This window comes from Chanos chanos, chromosome 10 (assembly GCF_902362185.1).
Source record: "Chanos chanos chromosome 10, fChaCha1.1, whole genome shotgun sequence".
In the NCBI taxonomy this organism is placed as follows: domain Eukaryota; kingdom Metazoa; phylum Chordata; class Actinopteri; order Gonorynchiformes; family Chanidae; genus Chanos; species Chanos chanos.
The window spans coordinates 23443926-23468569 of record NC_044504.1 but is presented as its reverse complement, the minus strand read 5'-3'; the positions used below and the strand labels follow the sequence as shown (position 1 = coordinate 23468569).

At 41.2% G+C, this 24644-nt stretch overlaps 3 protein-coding genes across 3 annotated transcripts in view; 1 reads left to right on the top strand and 2 right to left on the bottom strand.

Moving 5' to 3' along the window:
* Window positions 1-640: 640 nt before the first annotated feature.
* On the bottom strand, window positions 641-6363 carry slc22a15 (solute carrier family 22 member 15). Its single transcript, XM_030786174.1, has 12 exons — window positions 6197-6363; window positions 5564-5710; window positions 5253-5385; window positions 4950-5114; window positions 4500-4629; window positions 3882-4103; window positions 3443-3583; window positions 3167-3252; window positions 2942-3050; window positions 2690-2762; window positions 2110-2268; window positions 641-1922 (listed from the first exon to the last, which is right to left on the bottom strand). The coding sequence occupies exons 1-12, from the start codon at window positions 6278-6280 to the stop codon at window positions 1881-1883; spliced, it is 1491 nt and encodes a 496-aa protein (XP_030642034.1). The 5' UTR covers window positions 6281-6363; the 3' UTR covers window positions 641-1880.
* A 633-nt stretch (window positions 6364-6996) lies between these two features.
* On the bottom strand, window positions 6997-14525 carry kif11 (kinesin family member 11). Its single transcript, XM_030787192.1, has 22 exons — window positions 14443-14525; window positions 14168-14300; window positions 13949-14046; window positions 13763-13841; window positions 13447-13632; window positions 13226-13350; window positions 13035-13125; window positions 12604-12846; window positions 12141-12236; window positions 11938-12026; window positions 11708-11795; window positions 11124-11312; window positions 10647-10854; window positions 10148-10320; window positions 9883-10008; window positions 9497-9655; window positions 9005-9144; window positions 8432-8711; window positions 7971-8193; window positions 7565-7725; window positions 7351-7461; window positions 6997-7101 (listed from the first exon to the last, which is right to left on the bottom strand). The coding sequence occupies exons 1-22, from the start codon at window positions 14523-14525 to the stop codon at window positions 6997-6999; spliced, it is 3186 nt and encodes a 1061-aa protein (XP_030643052.1).
* Window positions 14526-17837: 3312 nt separating this feature from the next.
* Window positions 17838-24644, top strand: part of rgs7a (regulator of G protein signaling 7a) — a 34710-nt gene continuing 27903 nt past the window's right edge. Inside the window, exon 1 of the mRNA XM_030786007.1 lies at window positions 17838-17918. Within this exon, the coding sequence (XP_030641867.1) occupies window positions 17838-17918 (81 nt within the window). The remainder of the gene's footprint in view (window positions 17919-24644) is intronic.

Below are 24644 nucleotides of genomic sequence, written 5' to 3'. Positions count from 1 at the left end.
TGCTTCCAACAGAAAAGCATTTGACGTGTTTGTTCTGCAGTTTTTTTTTAGGTAAACATGCTCATTTTCTGCTCTTGCATGTTTTGGTTCAGGCACGGCCCAGCCTTCCGCTTCTGTCTGTTGTTTATCTATCTCTGAATTAGGGAGTGAAGAGGAGGAGGGATGGGAGGGGAGGATGGAAGCCCTCGCAGGCATTGCAGTGAGAAAGCAAAAGGCTCTGGAAAAATCAAAACAGTGATTATAGTCTCGGTTCATCCCTCGACCTGCTCCTCCAGCTGCCAGGGCCAAGTACGCCACGGGGCTGTCATTAGAGCCGAGGAAAGAAGGGAACACACACACAAAGGAAAACAACGAAAACACGCCACGCTCGCTCGTTTAACGAGGCGGCGCTTTGAAGCCCTGAGCTACTGGATCCCGCGGTTTACCTGGGCCCCTCTCACCTGCGTCAATGCTGACATCATTTCTCCGGCAACTAGGAACCAGGGTCAAAGGTGACCTGAGTTCACACGGGACCTGGTCTTCCCCATGCTGCCATCTGCTGGCCAAGTATAGGAGGTTCGGTCCAGTCACAAAAACACAGTTCACATTGGACTACGTTAAAGGATTTATTTTATTACAATTATCGTAGATTTTACAAACATCCTCTAAAATTGAGGAAAAATACACATCATGTGGAAAAATACACAGAGTTTTCAAATACAGTAATTTAATGCAAATTAAACAGATATAACCTGATCCTAAATCTTATCCTGGACCCTTCAACATTTCCTTTGGAAATTCAAGGAATGTTTCTTACTTCCCTTAAATTGAAACAAAAACAGAAGAGATGAATGAGAAAGATGCAGTGAGTCTCATAGGAGGGCTCTATTTGACCTGCAGTCTCGTCAGGAATTCTGTTTTATGGCTGACGTCCATTCTGTTACTAACCATATTAACAGATACAGTTCAAACGGTCATTCTCATGAACTCAAGATAAACCTCAAAAGAGAAAAAAAATCACAGTTGGGTCTGGTCATCTTATAAAGTCTGAGGGATAGGGAAGCAGCATAACATCTGACCAGCAGAAACAATGATCAAACAAAACAAAACAAACAAACAAAAACAATTATAGGCAAACAAATGAAAGGAATCTATTTTGTTTGGTCCCATCTGAAGAAATGAGGCAAATGTAAAGGAGTGTGTGAACACACACCTATTAAATAGTTAGTACTTAAATGTATTTCATTTAGATCAACAATGATATACACAAAACAAATAGAAACAACTAAAGGTAAAAAGTACAAGAATCTCTTTTGGAGAAGAAAAGTACTCCTCATTTGGTCCCATCTGAAGCATTTTAAGATTAAAAAAAGAGGCAAACACAAAACAAACAAAACAACCCCCCCCCCCTTTAAGACAGCACACCAATACGGCTTTTAATCATGGCAGTGCTGTGTGTCCACAAAAGGCACTTCACAATCATGACAAAGTTTGGCACATCCTTCCAGATCAGCTGCGACGTACTAGATGTCCCTCAGCAGGACCAAATCAGGAATAAACAGGGTGAAATACTCCTGTAACAAGCTGCTCATCCTAACTTCCTTTAAAACCGGTCATTCCATTTCTGGCCACCCATAGACTGCCTGCTGCCACGAAACATCATGTCTTTAGATGAGAGGAGTCTCTGATGAGTGACGGCCCAATCCGGCCACGCTCCATACACGGCAGGACACAGACGTCACTGCTGACTTTGTATGTACATTAATCATTGTGAGGTCCTTTCTCTGAATGAAAACAGGGGTCTATGGTTTTTTCGTGTTTATATTTGTGGTGTGTATGCAGTGAAGATGTTTCTGCGGCTTAACGGGCCTGAGGTGGATTGTCATGATTCTCTTCGCTGTTCACCTTTTGCTCTTCAGGCGCTCCTCTTCCAAAAATGGAACCTTTTCAAAACACACACACACACACACACACACAATACACCTGTGCTTCAAAGCTACATACCACATATATACATACACACACACACACACACACACACATACACTCACAATATACTTGTGTTTCGAAGCTACATACCACACACACACACACACACACACATCTGAGCTAGAGTGGCTATCAGGTTACCTGTGGCTCTATGATGCGGTGATAGGCAGGGCTACTGAGTTCCTCCAGTGTTTCGGCGACAGGTCTGTTCAGGGTCTCGGGTAAGAGGAGCCCGAGGACACCAGCCGAAATCCCAATCAGACAGAACACCATGAAGGGCATGGATACATGAACGGCTTTCTGATCAAACGACAAAAAAACCCCAATCCTTCAATCAAACCCATTAATCCGAATATAGGTCTACAACACTGAACATGACGTAACAAAACATGTTACATCTTCTGATTGACATCCAACACAAAATCACTGAGCTCACATTGATGATTTCATATTACAGGAAACAGTAAAGACCCACAATGATTTATAGTCACATTAATTATACATTTATAATGCTTTATAATTAATAGAACTAAAGTTAAGGATTTGTAATACAGCCAGATCACAATTACCACAGAGTTACAAAAATAAACACACTGAATAGTACTAAAAGTATCTAATTATGTTTTTACCATATATGTTCACCAGACTGTGCTGTATGATGCTGGCTGTATACATCATTCTTGTCATAACGTAATCTGCACTAACAGGACAATGTTCTCACCAAACTGGGCACAAAGGGGGCCAGAATCCCACCCACACGACAGGACATGGAGCATACGCCTAAACCTGCATTCCTGTAAAGCACATGCTGACAAGTCATTCCAGTGAGGCACCAGAGAACCTGTTAACTCTTCTAATATACAGTGGATGAGAGAGTGAGTGAAAACAGAAACGCTTTTATCTGTAGCCTATACACTACACACACACACACACACACACAAGTGCCTGCTCTGTTTAAAGAGTTCCTGCTTACCTGATTACAGTGGGGTACAGTTCTGATGTGTACACATACACGATATTGAAGGCTGCACTGACCATCAGCTTTCCCATCAGAGCCAGAGAGCTGGCACTGAACAGAGACCCTGAGGAAAAGAGAACAGGGGGTGAGGGGAGTGAGAGAAGGTAGTTGATGGAAACAGATGGAGGCTGAAACAGTGTTTCAGAAGTAGAGGAGGATCCGAGGAGGTGGATACTTTACCTGTGCGGCTTGGCACTATCGTTGTGAACAAACAGGAGATGCCAGCCAGGGTCAGAAATGTGGCCAATGATTTACGCCTCCCAGCCCTAACAATACACACACACACACACACACACACACACACTGGAAATTACACCTTGATCACCACCTCTGTCATCAAAAAGTATTTGTGAACTAAGCGCAACATATATTTATGAACTAAACATCACAACATCTCAATAATAAAATGTATGCATGTGTGTTTGCAATACTAAGCATTAAATGTGAGTCTGGTACCATGATTTATTGAAGAAATAGATGCAGAGAGGGTAAGCTGGCAGTTCCACCAGTCCATACATGGCCATGCTCAGGTAACGACTGCCTTTCTCATCACTGGCGTTCAGGGTTAACCCGTAATAAACCAGACTGCATGCATACCTGAGGTATGTTAACATCATTACCACACATGACAGGGTGCAATTATAGCAGTGACTCCAAAGGCTTTTTACCAGAAACCGTCTGACTTCACAATTGAGCTTTAATCTCAACTCTAAACCCATGCCAAATGTAATTTGTGGATATAATCTGCAATCGAAGACCAAAAGTTAAAACTCACAAGCAAATGCCCTATATGAGTTTAACTCTGCATCTCATCTAAGCCAAAATCTTCTCAGCCTATTAAATTAAAACCATGGCCACGACTGTAAAACGTAATCACACACACGCAGTCACTCACCAGACATACATCAGGACCATGGTTCTCCATCGCAGCACCGGGTGGCTGATGAGTTGTAGGAACCCTGGACTTGAACCCTCTGGTTTGCTAATGACAGGTGAGCGTCGGAGTTTAACTGACACTCTGTCCTTTCCATTCCACACAGCAAAAAGCCGCAGAAGCCCTTCTGCCTGTTCTATTTCTCCCTGAGAGTACAGCCAACGGGGAGACTCCGGAAGATTCCTGAAAAGCCACACACACCAGCTTTCAGCCTCAAACTACAAATGACACACCAACTGAGAACCCCCCCCTTCTCCAATAAGAGACAAAACTGGAATTTCAGGAAGACAACAGCAAGGTATTTTTGTTCACTAAGAGATATAAACTTTTGTTCTTTCTGTCCTTGTTCCTAATTTAAGCACAGATGGAACTGGGAGACCTAAATTCTAATATAGCTTAACACATAAAAAACCCTTGATGTTAGGTAAAATTCTGGAGATACTAAGGAAAAGTGCAAAAATGATACAGTGAAAAACAACCATGTATAATACTCTAAGAGGGTCAAAGCTCAAAGCGGCTGAGATGCCACAGTCAGCCAACAGTAATAATTTGGTCCGTATGTTCTGGATTCACACTTACACACAGAAGAGGAAGAGCAACAAGCCGAAAGAGTTAGCCACGGTTGCTAGGTTACGCCACATCTGGATGTAGTAGCCAAGAACTGCAAACAATGCAATTCCCACTGCGAAGGTCATATTAGTCAAAGTCCCTAGACGGCAAACACAAATCAGTGAATAACCAAACAACAGAGACAGCAGGTGTGCAGAGAGGAAAATAAAAACTAAGAGCACTAAGGTTCAACTAATTACTCATCATGTGGTATGTGTAAAAGGATAGGCAATCCGGCAATACAATCAGCAATACAGAAGAACAAGTTACAGTGGACTTACACAATCCATTTAACACATACTCTAAATCTAACTACAGAGTTGTAGAATTCAAGGTACTTGGAATCCACTGAGGCACACACAAGAATATTGAACCTAATGTGGTGAGTCAACAGTGGTGATGTTGTGGTGTGTTTGCTACCTGTCATGGCCCAGTAAGACTTGCCAACATATTCCTGAGTGAGGACAAAGCACACCAGTGCCATTCCCCCGTTCATCAGACCCACCAGCAACCGAGACAATGCAAACACCTCATAACTGGGAGCTAGTGCACTGACATAACCAAACAGCACCTCAAAAAAGAGAGCTAAGAGAGAGAATGGGAGACACAGTAAATATACATAGGTATTATGGAGAGAAAGCTGAAAGAATGATAAACAGATCAGTACAAATAATAAGAAGCTTTTTGATTTGTGAGATGTGAGCGCTGATGCAAACTTTCTACCTGTGAGAAACACTGGCCTCCTTCCAATCTTGTCTGAGAGAGGACCAAAAACAACATTTCCGACAAGCACTCCCGCAAAGAACAGTGAGCCTGCCAAACTGACCTTGTAGGCCTGGTTCTTTATAAGATACCACTAAGAAACGAAACGAAACACAGACACACACACCATGTAAACCAAATTGTTCAATACTTATACTGTTGGCTGTTTCAAATGATTTTTGAAAAGGTTTAATCAGAGTTCTGCCAATTGCAGTGCAGCCAAACGTACAACTTGCTTATGCTTTGAAAATTGCTATGGCTAAACGTTTCACCTCGGTTACTATAGAGCTTATGTCCCCGGTGAATGTCACGGTTTTGGCTAAATCTGCTAAACCGCCAGGAGTGATGTGTTCCTCAGTGTGGTATTCTGGCGCCGCTCCGACCAAGACTATGAGCATAGACTGACATGCCATATAAATCTACAAGACAGGGAGAGAGAGAACGTCGTAAAGGAAGAAAAAACAGTAGGACAGTTTTCGAAACTTCAGATCACCCAAATCTGCATTCAGATAATGGAAGGAATCTGTCTATACTAACTACTTTTCATTGTACAAAATAACATAGTTCTAAATCGAAGGATCAGCCATTTTGTGAAAAAATCTGACACGAAATATCTGATAATTTGACATATATGACATCACCTATCTAACTAGCTGTGATACGCAAATACCTAACGGCATAGCTGACTAAAATGGTTCTGTTATCACTTCCGCGGTTTGCTATCGCTGCCAGCTTACCAGAAACGGATGCAGACTATATCCATGACATTACACGACAGAATGTGTTGAAAGCTTATTGCAGCACCAAAATCTCTGCACACGTCTAATGCTTTGGGGTAAATAAGGCCGCAATTGGTTAAGTTAGCTAAGTTAGCTTGATAGCTTTCACTCATTTCATCATCTTACCTGTAGTAACGTCAGAACACAAATCATTCGTTTCTGATGCCTGCCGAATTCCCCTACAACTTGAAACGCTTCTTCTAAATCCATTCCAAAACACAGCAAAACTAAAGTTTAGCATCACAACGATTTGCACAACGCTCGCATCCCCTGTTAGGCTAATTTGTTTGGAATGCTCCTCATCACACTTCGCAGACGTGGAATTATACCACGTGGTAAAGTCTCCATTGTGATTGGATACGGGTTTTGTCCCAGTATGACACTTGCGCCATAGTATTGTACTGCAAATGTATGCATAACACACAAACACTACAAGACCCATAAATATAAGTATAATCCACTGAAACACGGTGACAAAAACGAGTTAAAGCAAGTTTATTGGTAAAAGTGAAACATTTATCGACAGAATCATCTAATTTTTAAAAATCTTTATTGTCTCTATAGCATTAGTCACTTAACACAACTTTTGTTTCAGCAGAAATTCACTTTACTTCAAAGAGTAAAGGATCATACACTTCACAAAGAGAGCAGTATAACATTCATTTGACAACCTCCCCTGGATGTGGCTAGTAAAATGGCCAGTAACCAGAGGGTTACAGTGAAACCCCCATGTTTTGACATATATATAAAAATAATTAAAAAAAAAAAAGTACATTGAAATATTATTTGATAGTTAATTTATATATATATATATATATATATATATATATATAAAAAAGAAGACAGATGTAGTCAGATCAACTGTAAAGTAGCGAGAAAGGACAGACAGTACACAGTAAGTCATTGAGGGAGAAACAATTTGAACATTAATTCTGACTTCTGAGAGGCAGCTTGGAGCGAGGCGGCGTAGAAAACCCCTCATTCTCTGTCACTTTTGAGCGGTTGAGAGATTTCTCTTTCTTGTTGACCTTCTTTTGCTTAAGAGAGAAAAGAAAAAAAAAATTATAAAAACATAGACTTTGTCACATTACTGTAGCCTCAGACTCTTGAAATATGTATACTGTAGCACATTTGGAAACTATGAAGAAAAAAAAAAAAATCAGGTTGAAAAATCACTGAAAATGAATGAGATCTTTTGCTATGAACCAATGACGCAAGAGCAGAGGAAGACAGAGAATTAATTTACCCATGCTGAAGACAAGCCAGCCACACAGTCTCACCTTAAAAAAGGGAACCCTTCCATTTTCATAGCACATGAGGTTCTCGTCCACATATGACGGTTCTGTGATATTACTGTCAATGGAGCTAGTGCCTTCATCTTCCAGAGAGTCCTGGGACACACACCAAATGAAAACATGAGTAAAAGTAGAGTGGACAAGGGAGAGACTGGTCTAAAACCATTATGAGGCTTAAACCTGGGTCAGTGAATTCTACCTGGTCCAGAAGCTTCTCCTCCTCTGCCTCAGGAAGGATCTCACACTGACTGGGCAGTACTTGCTCCTGCTGCATGTGGAACTCCGCCATCAGCTCATTACGGCTCCGGCTTTTTTTCAGAACACGTGGGTAGGTGTACTCTTTACGCTGAGGCGTTGTACCTGCAATAAAAAAAAAAAAAAGTTACCAAAAGCACCTTGAGTTAACTGACACACAAATCAAATTTACATGACTTGATCTGAGATTGTTTTGAGCCATGTGTTGCTGGTGTGGGCCACTTGTATTGTTCTTTTGGACACTCCATTACAGAGCCAGTTGATTAAACTGTAATCATGCATCTTGGAACTGAATTCAACTCTTAACCACCCCTTTACAAGAAAAAGCAATTGCTCCATTTGTGGCTCACCAGTTGGTATATCCTGCTTAAGCTCCTCCTCTAGGAAGCTGTGAACCGCTTCAAGAGCAGAGGTGGCATGAGCAGAGAGCTCCTCCCTTTGGAGCTGCAGGGTGGCCTCATCTTTGCCTGTCTGCTCTGCCACACCCTTCAGGGTCTTTTCCACCTCCTCCTGCTGCACAGACAGATGCTTCCTGGAGCTCAGCACTAAAGCTTCTCCACTGGCCTCCACATTCTGAAACATACATAACATGCACACTCATTTGGCCAAATTCACACGTATGTAATTACATCCATTAAACTGAAGCACGAACTATGACAGTGGACTGGACAACAAACAGCAGATCCATAACTGCTTCCAATTATGTAATGACCGCTTTCAAACAAAGAACTAATAAAATAAATGACATTGTGTAGTTTTAACTGAGAAGATCTCTGTACAGACTCAGTGCTCTGAGTGTGTGCTGGCTGACCTGTTGTAAGCTCTTCAGTGTGTCTGTGTTTTTCTGCATGAGGGTGAGCTGGTCTTGGGCATTTTTTTCAGCCGAGTCTCGGGCACCCTGGCACCACTGAATAGCAGAGTCAGCCAGCGTGGTCAGGGAACTTTGCAAGTGGTTACAGTATCCAGAACATTCATCTAGCATTTTCGTCTCCTCCTCCGCCACGGTGTGCATCTCCGTTATCAGCCCATCCACAGAAGAGCCCAGACGAGGACCCATGGATGACGACTCCTGTTCTACCTCTGAGCATTTACTGAGAAAAGGTTAAAGTACAGTGAGGGTCAAAGCAGACTGAAGTTTGTCCTTTCACACAAAGTTCTGCCACACATTGTAAAGTCTGTTTAGACAAATCTGGTGTATATAACAGCATTGTCTGACAAGAATTCTTTCTTTATTTTTTAAGTTAATACAGTGAAATGCAGCACCAACAGAACATGGATTTTTCAGGACAAATCTTCAAGTGGGTTGGTACTTGATCATGTGACTAATTTTCTCTGTTAAACCTCGGGTTATTGTTAAGTCTTTCAGTGTGGATGGGCATCTAACCTCTGAATTGTGTTCTGCAGTGAGTCCAGTGGAGCCCTCAGGGCACTGGATGCTTTCAGCAGGCCATCAAAATTACTCTGGGACTCCATGGCCAGGAGGTTCATCTGGTCCTGTAAGCACTGCATCAGCTGGGCTATACTCTGTGGAAACAGGTGAAAGTCAGTCACAACAGAGCCTCTTCATTCTAGAATTACTGAGCCTTGTGCTACTGAAACCCAGAGCTACAAGGAATTTACTTCTTACAAAAGCTTGTCTTCGTAACAAGGTCTACATCAATCATGTTGCATTTGAACAGAAATCTTAAACTGCCTTTCCAAAAAAAAGAAATGAAGGGGGTATGGTAAACCTGACCAGGGGTCAGTTTTTCAGATAAAAGTGTGCAGTCCATACTTTTTTTGCATGGCTGAACATTTTTTTTTGCCTCATAGCCCCACTCAGATTGTAGCAGTAAAGAGTAGACATGTACACACTGGGGTTAAAAAGAAAACCCACCTTTTGGTGTGTCTGATTGACCTGGCTGATTTGCTCACTGAGGTTCTGTTGTTTTGCCTGCAGCGAGCTGAAACCTTCCATGGCCGTATCTCTCATACCGGCTAAAGCCTTAGCCTGAGAGGAACAAAACGCAGACATCTCTCCTTTTAAAGCCTCCATCTGAGAGAGAGAGAGAGAGAGAGAGAGAGAAAGAGAGAAAGAGAGAAAGAGAGGGGTGGCTTGTTGGTACTGCTGTGTATTCTTGAGAAACAAGCTCCCCGTCATTATCAGTCGACAGCAAGCTCAAAAACTCTGAGTTACATGCAGAATGACAGGAGCTTTTGATAAAGGAGACCGCTCCTGAACATTTTTCATTAAAACACAGAACACTACATTCCTTAACTCACCCTCTCAGTCAGTGTGTGATAGCGCTGTAAGGTTTGTCTCTGGCTATCACAAATCGTCATGACAGCCTGGATCCCTGGCAACACCTGGGCGACCAGAACCTCCTCTAAATGGAGTTTGTGTTCTTCCTGCAGACAGAGAGAAAATCAAATACGTCCACTTGCACATTCTCTAAAAATCAGAGTTGTGCTTTATAGCATGGGTATGCAATCCAGATCCAGGAAGGCCAAAGTGTATGTAGGCGTTCAATTTTGGCTTGATCCTTACCAGCAAGTGAGTCATGCTGTTTTTGGCCTCCACACTCAGGGACTCCTGCTCCAACATCCTGCCTTTGCACTCAGTCACAGCAGCTTCCACCAGGTCCTTCACGCCGCTGTACGTTGACGCTACTGCAGTGTGGGCCTCCTTAAAGGCTGCATCATTCTTACTCAGGATGTGAGCTGGAGAGCAAGCAAGGATGTTATTTGCCATATAAAAAGTCCTCACACTCTGAAACCAAGTCATCTCCGGCAACTCAGCCTCTGAGCCGTTTACATCCATTTTGGATCTCATTTATTAGATACTGTGCCCTTCCCAAACCACACCTCTAACAAGAAGGCAGCTGTCTCCCCGAGTTAAACAGCATAGGGACAACTGACCATGACTAAACTAAAGAAATAAATGAGTTTCTCCATGAAAACCGATAAATCAGATGCTCAAACCAGCTGATTAATCTGGCATCGATGTTGTACGCACTCTCTCGTTGGTCAGTCTGTGCGTCACTCACCTACTGAGTTGCGGTAGAAGTCCATGATGCGCTGGTGCTTTCTGCCGTGCTGCTGCAGGGCGTCCTGCATGGTGCAGTAACTCTGCTCCATGCGCTGGGCGAAGCTTTGCTGCACCTCGCTGTTGTGCTGCTCCACCTCACGCTTCCGCTGCAGCTTGGCATGCAGGCCGCTGACATCCTGTGTGCTAATCTCCGCTGTGCTCAGGAGCTACACATGCAAAATGGACCAGGAGAGGGAAACTCAACATGAAGCGCCAAAAGCCATGGCAATATCTCACTGAATCTGGTCTTTTCTCTTAAGCATCTGTCTAATGAGCGGGTTATGGAGTAGAACACTACCTACTGTCCTTAAAGACACTTGAATAAAGTCACTTCTCCAAACGACTTCAGAAATTTGTCTATTTTCTTTCTTCTTCTTTTTTTTTTAAATTTTAACTTTTACTGTGATAATCTCTCTGAGCATTGCTCACTCCATACCTGGTCTGCAGTGGTGTAGAGTTCTTCCTCTGTGGTCTCCAGCTGAGTGGTGATGAACTCCTCTTGGCTGAGTTTGTGTCTGGTCTCCTGCAGATCCTTATGAGCCTCCTCCAGATGCTGGCTTTTTACCTGCAGATCCTCAGTGCACTGGTCCAGTTTCTGCTTACTGTCTGAGAACAGCTCCGTCACCTAAATCACACAGATATACGTACTCTCTAGAGCCGGGTAAGGCATTGTGCAGCTCTAGTAAGATCATGTTCACAGACTGATAAGTCTGTTGCAATACTAAATTAAGTAAACTATATTACACTACTTAACATTCAAATATTAAAAAAAAAAAAATCCTTCTGCATTTAGGAGATCACAACAACACATCCAATGTAACCATTTTATAGTTGTCCAGATAAACACAGAGTCCTGTAGGATACAAGTGTTGCATATACATTTATAGTAAAGAGCGTCAGCACAGCTCTAAAACATAAAGGTCCAGATCTGATGTCAGTTAACAGTTCTAAGGCAGAATTGAGTAGACGCACACACACACACACACAATAAAAAAGAGGAACTGTTTGAAAAATGCTTACCCTCTTTAGTTCCTCCTCCATGGCAGTGATTTTCTCTGTATACTCTGTGATCTGCTCTTCCTGAGACACCAGCTTACTGTTCATGCTCCTGTGGATGAGACTCCCACCAATTAACTACCCATTTCATATTACACTGCTAAGGTCACCAGACAAAGATTTGATGAAAGGAGCCATACACAAAGCCTTCACATCGGAGCTGATAAAGGTTAGTATAATGAAACGGTACATACTCGTAGTTTTCAGGGGAAAGGTAAACTCCATGTTTGTCACGTGTGGCAGCCAAGTCACGCTTCAGACGTTCAATCTCCTCTGTGTATTCCTAAAAAAATAATGTGGTCAAATGTGTCAGATTCCTTTTCCTCCGAAACATGTTTAAATCAGGACAAATGCATTTATCCATTTCAACTTCCAACAGCTCCAGAAAACCTCTTGCCTTGATCAATGTCCTCTTGGTCAGTTTCTGGTTGACCTCAGGCTTGTTCATGATGTTCTTGGCTCTGTTAGCGTAGTCCAGCGTGCTCAGAGTTTCCTTCATTCGGATGAATGCGGATTTAAAAAAAAAGCCAGAACATATTAAACGACGCAGATACACAAAGACTGACACAGATGACAGAGAAAGGGACTTAAGCATGATTTACAATATGTACCAATGCATCTGTGTTGTTTTTTTCTGGGGGAATGTAATTGCTGTAGGGCAAAAGATTACAAATTATGCAGGCACAAGTAAAATTCTGCACCCTTCAAATTTTACAATGTGGTTTGTTATTCTCTTGAATTACTAATCCTTGTGCGTGATCATTTACATCCAAAGCTGCTAAGAAGCTGATCCACCACTTCAAGGAGACACAAATAGCCAGAAGAGACTGAATGAGGTTCGGGAATGCTAGGAAACGGACCTCTAGATTAATTGATGCAGGGGAGATGGTTGCGATGATTGAGGTCTTGGTTCGTCCTCCCAGTGAGTCCTGGAGGATACGGGTGAGTTTGGATTCCCTGTAAGGGATGTGAGGTCCCCTCTCTACCAATGCAGTGATCACTCTGCCCAGTGTCAACAGAGACTGGTTTATGCTGCCTGCCTCTCGCGCACGCTTATCCACAGCACCTGAACGCCCAATGTTTTCACTGCCTGCAAGATCAACCTAGAGAGATGCAATGCCAAAAGTCACTCAACACAAAGTCCACCCATGTAATGAACAAATATTAATTAAGCAAGTTAATTTAACTGTGCACGTCACAAGAAAGACTGAGTGCATGTTTGAAAATGGAGGACGCTTAAGTGCCAAGTTGGAAAAGAGAATTTATAAACATGTGTTAAGCAGGTCATTACCAGGTTGAGTTTCCCAATCTTCACCAGCTCCTCCCCATCCAGAGTAATCTCCTTCATGTGAATAGTCACAGAGAACACAGAGTGGGAACGGCTGAGAGAGGGGGTGAGAGAGACAGACAGGTTCTGAATTATTGTTTGAATGAATTTACATACCTCACTCACATGGCTCAGAACAGTTTGAGTGTCATTACCTAGAGTATGCATTCATAAGCGTGGACGCAGTCTTCCTCTTAGCAGCCCCTCTCTCCAGAATCTGATAAACTTCATTCTTGTTGTGTACTGTGATCTCTTCAAGACCCTTAATGATCACTCCTCTCTGATATAAGTATATACAAAACATGCTATTTTACCCACTGAAGCATGGTTAATAAAGGAACATTTGAACTTAAATAACAACAACAAAACACACAACCTTGTTTCTTGGGTCATCAAACAGCTGCAGGCGCTCGGTGACATCAGGAGAAGGACTCAGCAGGTCAAACAGCTCTTCGTTATAGATCTCCAGCAGAGACACCTTCACTGAGAACTCAGTCCCATTAGCTGACAACTTCTCAAAAATCTGATGAAGGGTACGTGGAATGATACCAGCCAGGGGGTCCTGAGAGAGAGAGAGAGAGAGATCATAAAGGTTTAGAGACATGTACTCTACAAGGCCATGCACATGACTGCTACACTACAAAGCCTTTCTCTATACATAGCAGCTTATACTCATGGAGGGAACAGTTTACCTCCTCCCATGTGAATTCTTCATTGGGTGACCTCTCTCCTTCCATTGTAAATGTTTTCCCTGTTCCAGTTTGTCCATATCTAGGTACAAGAGGAACAAAATTAAACTACAAATTTCACTGAGATAGTGGAAGATGAAACACGAAAATGATGAAGTAAAATACTGTGATGCCTGAGCCTCTACTTACGCAAAAATTGTACAGTTATAACCCATGATGACTTCATCCAAGATGGGGCAAACAACACTCCTGTATACCTCAATCTGTTTTGCTGAGGGACCAAACACCTACAGGCATACAGAATTAAAGGGAAATCCGTTTTTTTCATGTCTGCTCTGAAAGTCGAATTAGTTGTACATAAATAACTGATTGCACATGAGAAAAAGACGAATAAACAACGCTACCTACCATGTCAAAAGTGTACGTTTTTCTAGCTGCCTTGTCTGTAACTCCTCCTGTTCGCACAGTCACCTCTTTCCTGCTCTGGTCGCAGTCCACAACTCCATAAGAAGCAGACTTGCGTTCCACTGTGTTGAAAGGTCTACAGAAGTCAAAAAGCAAACAAATTTAGCAGTTGTGTTTACCGAATAAATTAACAGAAACACCACTCTGTATGTTAAATTACTCAAACGGTATTAAACGAAATAAAAAATACATAAATAAATAAAACACTGCATATTCACCTGCATCGTACGACAACCTGAATATTTCGCCCTTTTTCGTCTTTTTTGCTGCCCGGTAACAGGGCGTGTGTTGAAGAAGACATTGTTAGAGAGCGTCGCCGAGAATCCAGCTCTGCAACCGTTCTCTAAAGCAGCAAAGATAAAATAGAAGGTAGCACTACTTTCAAAAACTTGCACAAGACAACTAAAACAACTAAACGAGCTCAGAGACCTTTCTACTTTGTTTACTAGTTTGCTACACAAAGAGTGAAATAATTCGATTAATGTCGAATCGATAAGGCAACACAAGCTACTACAGTTATCTTACTAGCGAATTATAATTGCAGTTTTCCTTTAACTGACCTACGTTAATTCCCCATGCTAAGGACAGAATTAATAGCCTTACCAAATAACGCGAAGTTTCAATTTAATGAGTCTCTCAAGAGAAGAAATCTTTAAAATCCTCAGATGTGTCCGAATACCTAATTCAGCGTCAAGTCGTGTTCAATCAAAACATTCAAGCTTTCGTATAGGCTGACTTTACAAAATGGAGGGAGTTCGGTGTATTTAAACATTGCGCTTCGTTACTTCTAGCCAATCAGCGAAGGAGTCTTGATCGAACTACAATTTTACTGGCCAAAATGACAGACGTAAAATGAGGCATCATGGGACGTGTGTTTGAATTCTCTGTGAGGTTGTCATTTACTTGGTTGATGTTGTGCCGATTCCTGATCAACTTTGAGATTTACAAAGCCATATATCTCTAAATGTTGATGCATATGAATGCATCACGCAGGTAGTTAAGCAGAGTGAAAGGGTTTTTTGCCGGTCTACAATAGGAAGCTTCCTACAACAAGTCTCGATTCATCAGTTTACCAAAAGAAATTAGCCATTGCTGAACCGATATAGCAGGATTTGACTGATTTTTAAAGATATACAACTGATAATGGATCGATCGTGCATATTATATTACAGTCAAAATGTTTTCGGAATAGATCTTCCTTAGTCACATCGTTGTCATGATCAAGCTTAATAATTTCTCAATGAAAGCTGCTTTTCTGGATTTTAAATATGTATCATCAACTGTTTCATGTGAAAAATGTCCAATGAAAGCTTAAGAGCCGAGTCAAACATACTGTACGTTCACCCACAAGGAACCTCCTTACAACATCTGATCACTAGATGGTAGTATTGTTCCCATGATCTGATCGATGTAAGGATTTGGTCGATCCAGTTAATTTTAAACTCCCAAAACCCTTCGTGTGCTTACATCTATCTAACTAGCCCACTCTTCATAAAATGTGTTGTAGAAAAGCTTTTTCGACCATTGGCATCCCTATCAGGATGCTAATTCTTGTGAATTTCGGCAGGCACGCTCAAGAGGTGCAGTTTTTAATCAGGAGACCACACCTTTTAGCCTAATCGTTTTATTTTATGTCTGCTGCGTTCACATGTGGAGCAAATTTATTTTAATGTAAGCATTTACTCTTAATTTTAAAAAATTGGATTACTTTTTGTAATAATCCCTTTAAAATGTGCCGTTTTGATCCATGTTTTTCGAAATAAAAGTGGAATTCCAGTTAAATACGTTTTAACCCGTTTATGTGCAAAGTCTCGACCACCTCTGTCAATCCAAATATAGGCTACAGCTAAAGAGGTACTGTTTCTGAACTTTTTTTTAGACTGGCAAAAACACACGCACAGATTTCATGTTCATTGACCAATTCAACGTACAATATTTCTCCATGTGGAGAATACAATGCGAGACGTTACACTAGGCTTTTACATCGCAATAACTCAAAGGCAGGATTGTTTATTGATGGTTATCTACAGATCAAAACTTTGGCCTCTAAATGTGGATAAATGGTCACTTTACACCACCCCAGGCATTCCCTTCCCCAAGATGATGAGATCTGGGCAAGCAGATATTCCTTTCGTCACATCACTAACTGTCATAAAAATGCAATATTAGGACTCTTAAATTATTGACAGCAACAAAATCACTGTAAATCAGTGTAACTGTCCTACTCTGTACATGATAAGCAAAAGTCTTATCATATTTGTTTATCATGAAAAAAGAGCGGCTTCTCCACGTTTGACGCATGTTTCCAGTAACAACCGTCATTTCGAGAAAAAACTCCGAAATCCTTGAAGTATTGACTATTGAACATTTCGGTGCTTGGGATTGGTCAAAGGGGGATGCGCGTGTACGTTGGGCTGCTGCGCGCCCCGTCCTTGGGCAGCATCCTTCTCATGGTGAGGAACCAGCGACAGCTAGACTCTGTCGAGTGCCAGATTCCTAAAATTTCCAATGAATAATCATCGCATTCCTATGTCTGTCAGTTGACAAACTGCACTGTGTAGTTGCTGCATTAGAAAACAGGATACAGCCTACATTCTGCAAGTCGGGCGTGTTTGATGTAAGCATGAACATAAACGCTGATGTATTTACATTATGTCTGTATTTGGTGATGCTGTCGACGGTAGGTGGTAGAGGTTGATTGGGAGGATGCGGCGCTATCGCGGTAGCTGTTTGTGGTGCTGAAATTGAAATTGAGTTTCATCGTTGCCGTGGAAATTAGATGAAATGGCTGCGTAAGGAAAAGAGCCCATTTGTTGTAAGAAATATGGGCTCTGGGATTAGTTTTCGTAGAGTGTGCATAGAGATAGCTGTAGGCTGGAACAAGGGTAGAGGAGCAGAATCTTGACTTCTGTACCTAAAAGCGTTTGCATCGGATGCTGTAGCGTATGGGCCACGGTAAGGATATGGGACTGCCTGCAAACACTCATGTGGATATATCTTGCAGCTCAGTTTTGCATCATGGAAGAACCGTGAAAATGGAAATAATCTTGCTTAAAACACGTTCATTTGAACTCTGTTTCATTCTTACTGGATACCTAGTGGATGTCTAATCAGTTTGGGTGATGTCTTTTATAACGTCTCTATAATCTATTTTTTACTCTCACATTTTAGCAACGCTATTTTACACCTGACATTAGTAAAACGTAATATGTAAAGTAGTGGTAAGGACAGTTTAACAGGTGTTTGGTTGAGATGTCCTCAAGATGTGAGTGACATTGTATACACCTTTCATCTGAGGTTATGGTTACAGTAGCCTAATTTGGCAAGTGGGCAGCACAAAAAGAGGTTAAATGGAGTAACTCTGACTAACTTATGTACTGAACATTAAAATAAAATAAAATAACTGACATAAAATAGTCTCGTCGTACAGTTTCAGCCAGCGAACTGATTTCTGAAATCACAATGACATAGGAGTAGCGTATATAGGCTAAGTTGTTCAGTTTTTGCCATGGTTTGTAGTTTTAAAGCTTCTTTTAATGAATCGTTGAAATTGCTGTTTATCTTTTACAGCACCGGTTGTCTGTTGGCTGGCAGTTATAAAAAACACTTAACCATGGCTCAGACCAACAGCGTCGGGCAGACTAGCAGCGGGAACGAGGCAGATGACTCGCCCAACATGCTGGTCTACAGAAAGGTAAGGATGATATCTGTTTAGGAAATAGACATAATTTCGCGAACATAGAAGAACATTATTTCAGTTGCGCTCAACAGAACAGCACTGACATGGCATTACTCTGGGCTGTTCTCGATTTGCTTTGAGAGATCCGAACGTGTTGCCTCATTTTGATCTAGTCTGACCTGAAAATGTGAGGAAAGGTCACACTGGTCACAGTTTAGAACACGGAGAGAGAACTGTGCGTTACTAGAAAACTAAACTGAAGCTATCGAAATATTTTGCTCTGAGAGCCATGGAAACTAACAGTTGGTTCTGAAAACTGTTGGCTTTATCATATGCAAAGTCATTTTAAGGCTCTGCCAGTCAACTACATGGCTTAAGATAGATGAAAAGCAGTTTTCTTATCTTATAACTTGCTTTGTTGTTAGTTTTGGCGCTACTTTAGACAGTTATTTACTGTGAGAAGGGTGTGCTGTGTCTTTGGCCTGATGAGGCTGAAATTTTTAAAACAGTCAGTCGGTTTATCTCTTTTGGAAATTCAATTACTACCACAAAATGAAGGACAGCTCTAGAAACCTACTCAGTACACTTTGTTTATCTTTCCCAAGCACTTGACATGTTTGAGCAGCAGGTTTTGAGGTATCTATTCCTTGTATGTCTTGTCTTGAAAATTCCAGTACCCAGTGGGTAACATGTTACATTACACAACCCAACTCTTACAGGCAAAGGACTCCCATCCATTTTCTCATGATCTGTTTCAACAAATGACTCCTTACTCTCAACACAGTTAGTATCATTTGCATTAATGGCACAGTCATTTAGTTTCCTGCTCTCAGTAACTGAAATTACAGAAATGACCATTGCACAAAAAAACACTGCACCAACTGTGGTGGCCCAGTAGGGATACTTATACAGCGTCACCTTGAAAAGGGCCCTATCATAGATGGTAATTTTATTGACTTAGCAATCAAATAATGGTTTCAAACATTCAGCTAAGTATGGATTATATAAACGATTTATTGCGTTAATATACATTAAAGTAGCACTCGCCAGAGTAAATGTAATTTTTAAAGCCCTGAAAAAACAGTGTTCTTTTCCAAATAGCTGTAATGTTGTAGTTGTTTCCGTAAACTGTGAACTGAACAGCATGAAATTTGACAGTAGAAAAATGGCAGATCAAGTTACTAGAAACAAGAAGAAAACTGAAAACACTGCTGATGGGTATTGGATCTAAATCATTACAGATGAAAATTAGCGTCAGGGCTTGAATTTGTGATGGTTGAGTCAAGCCCCCCCTCCCCCCGCAGTGTACTATATTCTTTAAAACATGGTTAGAATCAAGCAATTCAGTAAAGCACCATTCCTTATGTGGAACCCAGATGCGCTGTCCGTTCAGGTTGATCAGGTTCCGAGTGAATCTTTTCTCTGTTCGCGGTAGGGGAGGGCTTCATCTATGAGTTGATTTCTTTTTCATTTCCTTACTTTCACCATTCAGTAGATTTTTGCCTTCCCCCCATTTCTATTCTTTCATTTCCTTTATTTTGACTCTTTCCCTATTACGAAAACTGCCTTATGAAAACCCATTCAGGAGGAAACAGAGGATGAAATGCCCTCAATAACCCCTCTATCTCTTCAGTCTGAGATGAACTATTACATACTACATACATACAAAAGCCAAATACTTTTGTGTGCTATGTGTCTGTATGCATTTAAGATTGTCTTGGCTTAATTCTCAAACCATCAATGTACTGTGTTCCTGAAAAATTTCTTGTGACTTTTTTTTTTTTTAGGTATATGTAGGTTTTAAACCATTTGAAAGCAAATTACAGAACATGACTGAACTTTTCTATCAAAACATCTTTCTATGAAAGAGACAGTTTTTGATGATCTTTTGTTCAGCACAGCTGTGATGCCATCAGAACAGAATGAATGGGCATTCTGGTGCTTTAAAATTGCTATGATTTTAAGGCTGCTTTATGCTTTGAGTCCAATTATCCCTCTATGTTTACATGCTGTAAAATGTGTTTTTTGTAAGCAACATCCTGCAGCACGGACACAGCTTCAGTTCATTTCAAAAGCAGGGTGCAAATTAGGAGTGAAAAAAAGAATGTTTTAGTTAAGTTATAATGAATGAATTATTTTATTGAAATGATGAAACAAAAATGTGTATTTTATGCCTACGGTAAAAACGGTATTAGGGTATGTACATGCACACGCACACACACACACACACACACACACACACACACACACACACACGCACACACACACACAATTTTGCCTTACGGGGACTTCTCAGTGACTTCCATTATCAAAGAAATATTTTGGCACTTGAAGTTTTAGCAATAATATCAGTATTTTGTTTTCCCACTGACTCTCCACTTTTTTAGCTATTTACATCCTCACTGAGACATCTGGTCCTCGCAGTGCTAAAGGAACCCACACTATACATACACACGGTGACTCAGATGTTTATGTTTCTCTTTTAGAACCTCACTCAAGTCAGAGAGTGTATAAACTGTTTATTATGCAATATATTATTACATAATGCAGTGCTCCAGGTACTGACAAGTCAAACACACTGAATGTTATGGTTTACGAACAAAATCCAGTTCTTGTGAGTTAGCTACTTATTCTTAGATCTAACTTGTATGTGACAGATGTAGGTTAGAAGGATATTGATATTTGAAGTAGAAATCTATGAGGCATGGCATTTTGTGTCAGAGAAAAAAAAAATGAATTGTGAAAAAAATAGACAGGCTACTTTTACCATCAAGTATCTGGACATTTGTTTACTAATGTGGCATATCCAAGCCCAGTTCATCTTCAGTTCTTTTGGTTATTAATCAGTCTTACTAAAACGGAGGAAAAAACAAAAAGATTCCACTTATACCTGAATTCATCTGACCTTCCACAGTTGTACCTGATTTGTAGTGTAGTTAGTAGTTATAACATGTGTTGGCTGATGACTATAATGTATTTTATGACTCTGTGAAAAGAGATTCCCTCGACAGAAGTGATTCCCTCGACATTCTGTTTTTCTCTTTATGATTTATCTTGTCATGTTTTTCAAGCCATTGTTCTGATCAAAAATACTGAATATACTTACATCAAATCTACTTGTACTTCATCTGATTTTTGAGTTATTTTGTCTTGATGACTGAACTGATGTTTTTGGAGCACAGTCTAAGAAGGCTTCTTGGCATGCCAGAAAAAAATGACTTTGGATTGTACACTGAGGAGCATTCTTGTTCAGTAGAGTAGTGCATAATTGATAATGTATGATTTGATGGCATAAAATAGCTTTTGAGTTAATCTTTTTAAAATGAAAGCTCTGATGTAAATGTTGTGGATGTCTAGTTCATAACTGATAAAGTATGATTTGATGTCATAAAATAGCTTTTGAGTTGATCTTTTTAAAACAAAAGCTCTGGTGTAAATCTTGTGGATGTCTCTGTGATTTGCATCATACATCCACATACACTCACACACTCACATGTAAGCACACAGACAGATAACTTTGAGGTGGCTTGTGAGAGAGCTACCTATTACCTAATAGAAGGCAGCTATAATGACCCTAAATGCACAGTGTTTAGTGAGCATTGTGTTCTCGACTGGAACAGGTTTCAGAACATTCTCTGATCAGTCATCAGACAACCACGCTGCACTGGGAAAATGCTCAATCACACTTCGGCACTTGGAATCTGAGCCTCCCTTCAGGCTAGCTCCAATCCAGCTGCTCCCTCACACACACACACACACGCACACACACACTCCTAACATGCTCCTTTCCACAATATATAATTCATATTCAATAGAACACGCTTTTGATACCTTGCCTTGTATAAATCAAGTATTGAGTAACCAGTGTTCTATGTGAAATGTAGGCCAAATGCTGCACACACACAGAGGGAGAGAGAGAGAGAGAGAGAGAAAACATTGAATTTTTCATGTGGGCTGAAAAAGCAGCTAGACTCAACTTTGTAACATAGTTTTTAATATGCCTTTTTTAATGCTTTCTCTTCCATTGGTGGGCTGCCACCAGGACTTGGGATCACCAGTGGTTTGTTTATTTCATCCTGCTCCCCTGTGGTTCAGATAATCAGTCAACACAGTGTCTCTGCATGTTACAGGTCCATTTAAAAGCCCGCCGCATGAAAGGCTACAGGGTATGCACACTGTTGCTCTAATTCTGTTTAAACATGCCTGATTCAGTCAGTCAAGTTTTTCAGTTTTTTAAATTCAGGTGCGAGATGTGGAACAAAGCTGTTCCCCTCAGGAGGAGGTTTCTGTGTCCCGGATCTAAAGAATTATCTCTGAATGGTGTTTAGAGAATAGTCAACCAAAAATATGCTGTCAAAAGAACGGGGGGGGGGGGTGAATGCTATTCACTCTGACATTCAGAACTGACATCATATCACACGTTTCTCTATTTGTCAGTAGCACATCACTCAAGACACTGGGCTTATCACAGCTGCGTATGTGTAGTCATGCCTGTGTATGTGCATGATTCATTTATATCTCAGCTACAGTTCTATTTGCCCCTTCTATGGCAGCATAAATGGAACAATCGACTAATATTTATCCCTCATCTTACACCTTAATGGTTCTCTGCATCTCTTTCCAATTGGAACACTATGCTGCCATCAATTCAAACTATACATGATAGAGACATGGAATTACTAATGCAACGCACGGTCATGTTCATGGTTAGAAGGCATGTATGGATCAGTTTTATTGATCTAACAAGGGCCAGAGCTTATTTTCTTGTGCCGCTGCCACTTTAAGCATTCTCCATATCAAATGCTAATTAGGGTGTGTTCACACTGTAGTTTGGTTCCCTTGGTCCAGACCAATGCAAAAATGTGATACGTCACATACTAGTTCTAGTTCGCTTAGGGATCACGCTGACATTTACCTTCAAACCAAAAGTTGTGAACAAATGCAGCAAAAAGCCATATGGATAAAAAAGTCATACCCTAGTGTGACAGATTTGTTGACCTAACATTCTGCAATAACTGTGACAAAACTGCACCAAAAAAAAAAAAGAACTGATGATTTTGGAATTGCGATATGCTCTGGCATGCCTGTGCTTGTAGTTTTCATTTATCTCTTCTGGTACCTTAATGAGCTAGGAGCTCTTGAAGAGATGAAAGAATGCTGCATTAATCTAAACAGTGATTGGAGTTCATCTCCCGTAAGTATCAGAGAATTTACGCTTGACAAAGGAGTTGCGGTATCCAACGCCAGTATCGCCAACAGCAACAAAACTGTTATTATCAGAAGAATCAGCTAAGCTTATATAGTCTGTCTTTTCAATGCATACAAGGAAGGACCGCCTGAGGCCTAACAGTTAGAGAAACGGGCTTGTGACCGAATCGCTGTCACGATTCTTGGGAATCGCTGGTTTGATTCCCAGGACCGGCCGGAAAAACATCCACGGCTGAAGTGCCCTTGGGCAAGGCACTTAACCCCCAACTGCCCCCGGGTGCAGGTGTGCTGCCCACCGCTCCTGCGCCTAGTGGTTGTGTGTGCTCACTTCTGGTGTGTAAGGATGGGTTAAATGCAGAGGTCAAAGTCACTGCTCACTGCTCACAGTGTGTGTGTGTGCGATCACAGAGATTTAATCTTTAGGTACAGAACTAGGCCTTTGTGATAACTTACAAGCACAATTTGTCAGGATGCAGTTCACAGCTACCATATCATGCCAACACAGGGTATCATGCACTATGATGTACTTCTGCCACATTTTCTTAACTTCTATGCTGTGCTGTTCTGCGCTTCTTTTGTAATCCCTTTCATTTAATTTAGCGCTGAGTAGTTTAAAAACTTCAGAATTTATGTGTGTTTATTTCCCAATAATGTCATGACATGTTCATCTAACCCAGTACTGATGAGGCATTTCACCTCTTTGTTGGTCCACATTTGCCCTCTACTCTTCTTGACTCGCTTCGTGTGTGAGCCATTTAACCATGTCAACATCTGCTCTGTGCCTTTGAAATCTCAGTGGCTTTAGCATCATGCCCTGTGATTGGTCCATATTGTGTTCACACGACAAATGAACCGCACCAGAGCTTGCTTGCAAGTGGACTTAGACCAACTTTCTCAAGTGGTCTCGGTGCGGTTATTTGGTGTGCACCATGGTGTGAATGGCAGCGTGCATGCTTGTTCAGACAATCTCCACTAACAGAGCAATTGGACCAGAGTTCAGTTGAATTGGAACAAACTAGCGATGTGCGAACATGCCCGTAAAGTCATTGCTGTTCTGGGTCCAGTGGCATGGCCAAGACCATGAAAGCTTTTCGTCAGTTAACTGCATGAACCAATGTGAAAGAGTGATTCATATTCATCAGTTAAGTCTTGCTGTTTCCCAGCACAATTAAATCAAAGGATTCAGCCTGTGGTAATCATATTTAATTAAGATGTGTGGGTTAGATCTGTCTAATACTTGCATATTGAGACCTCTTAATTATTTGTAAGATCTACATAAGCAGCCCCCCACACCCACTCACACACACAAACGCACACACTACACAGTACACTGACATCATGCCTTCATAGACGTCAGTGTATTTTGGGTTAATTGGTCCCACTGGTGCAATTAGCTCTCCAGCAATGGGCCATAGTCTACTCTTGGCTGCAGCAGGCTAATTAAAAGACTGCTGTGGATCCAGAGAAAAGCCCAAGTCACCTCCGGACATGAGTCAACCATGCGTCTTGTCCCATTTCTGCTAGGGTCTGTGT

Excerpts from the sequence above, each read along its gene's own strand:
- slc22a15 (XM_030786174.1), bottom strand. The coding sequence starts at position 6,280 with ATGGATTTAGAAGAAGCGTTTCAAGTTGTAGGGGAATTCGGCAGGCAT. Across the intron at positions 3,584-3,881 it reads ATGGTCCTGATGTATGTCTG|GTATGCATGCAGTCTGGTTT; the intron begins GTGAGTGACTGC and ends AACATACCTCAG. Across the intron at positions 2,763-2,941 it reads CTGTACCCCACTGTAATCAG|GAATGCAGGTTTAGGCGTAT; the intron begins GTAAGCAGGAAC and ends TGTGCTTTACAG.
- kif11 (XM_030787192.1), bottom strand. The coding sequence starts at position 14,525 with ATGTCTTCTTCAACACACGCCCTGTTACCGGGCAGCAAAAAAGACGAA. Across the intron at positions 13,126-13,225 it reads CTTATGAATGCATACTCTAG|CCGTTCCCACTCTGTGTTCT; the intron begins GTAATGACACTC and ends CCCCTCTCTCAG. Across the intron at positions 10,009-10,147 it reads ACAGCATGACTCACTTGCTG|GAAGAACACAAACTCCATTT; the intron begins GTAAGGATCAAG and ends CTCTGTCTGCAG.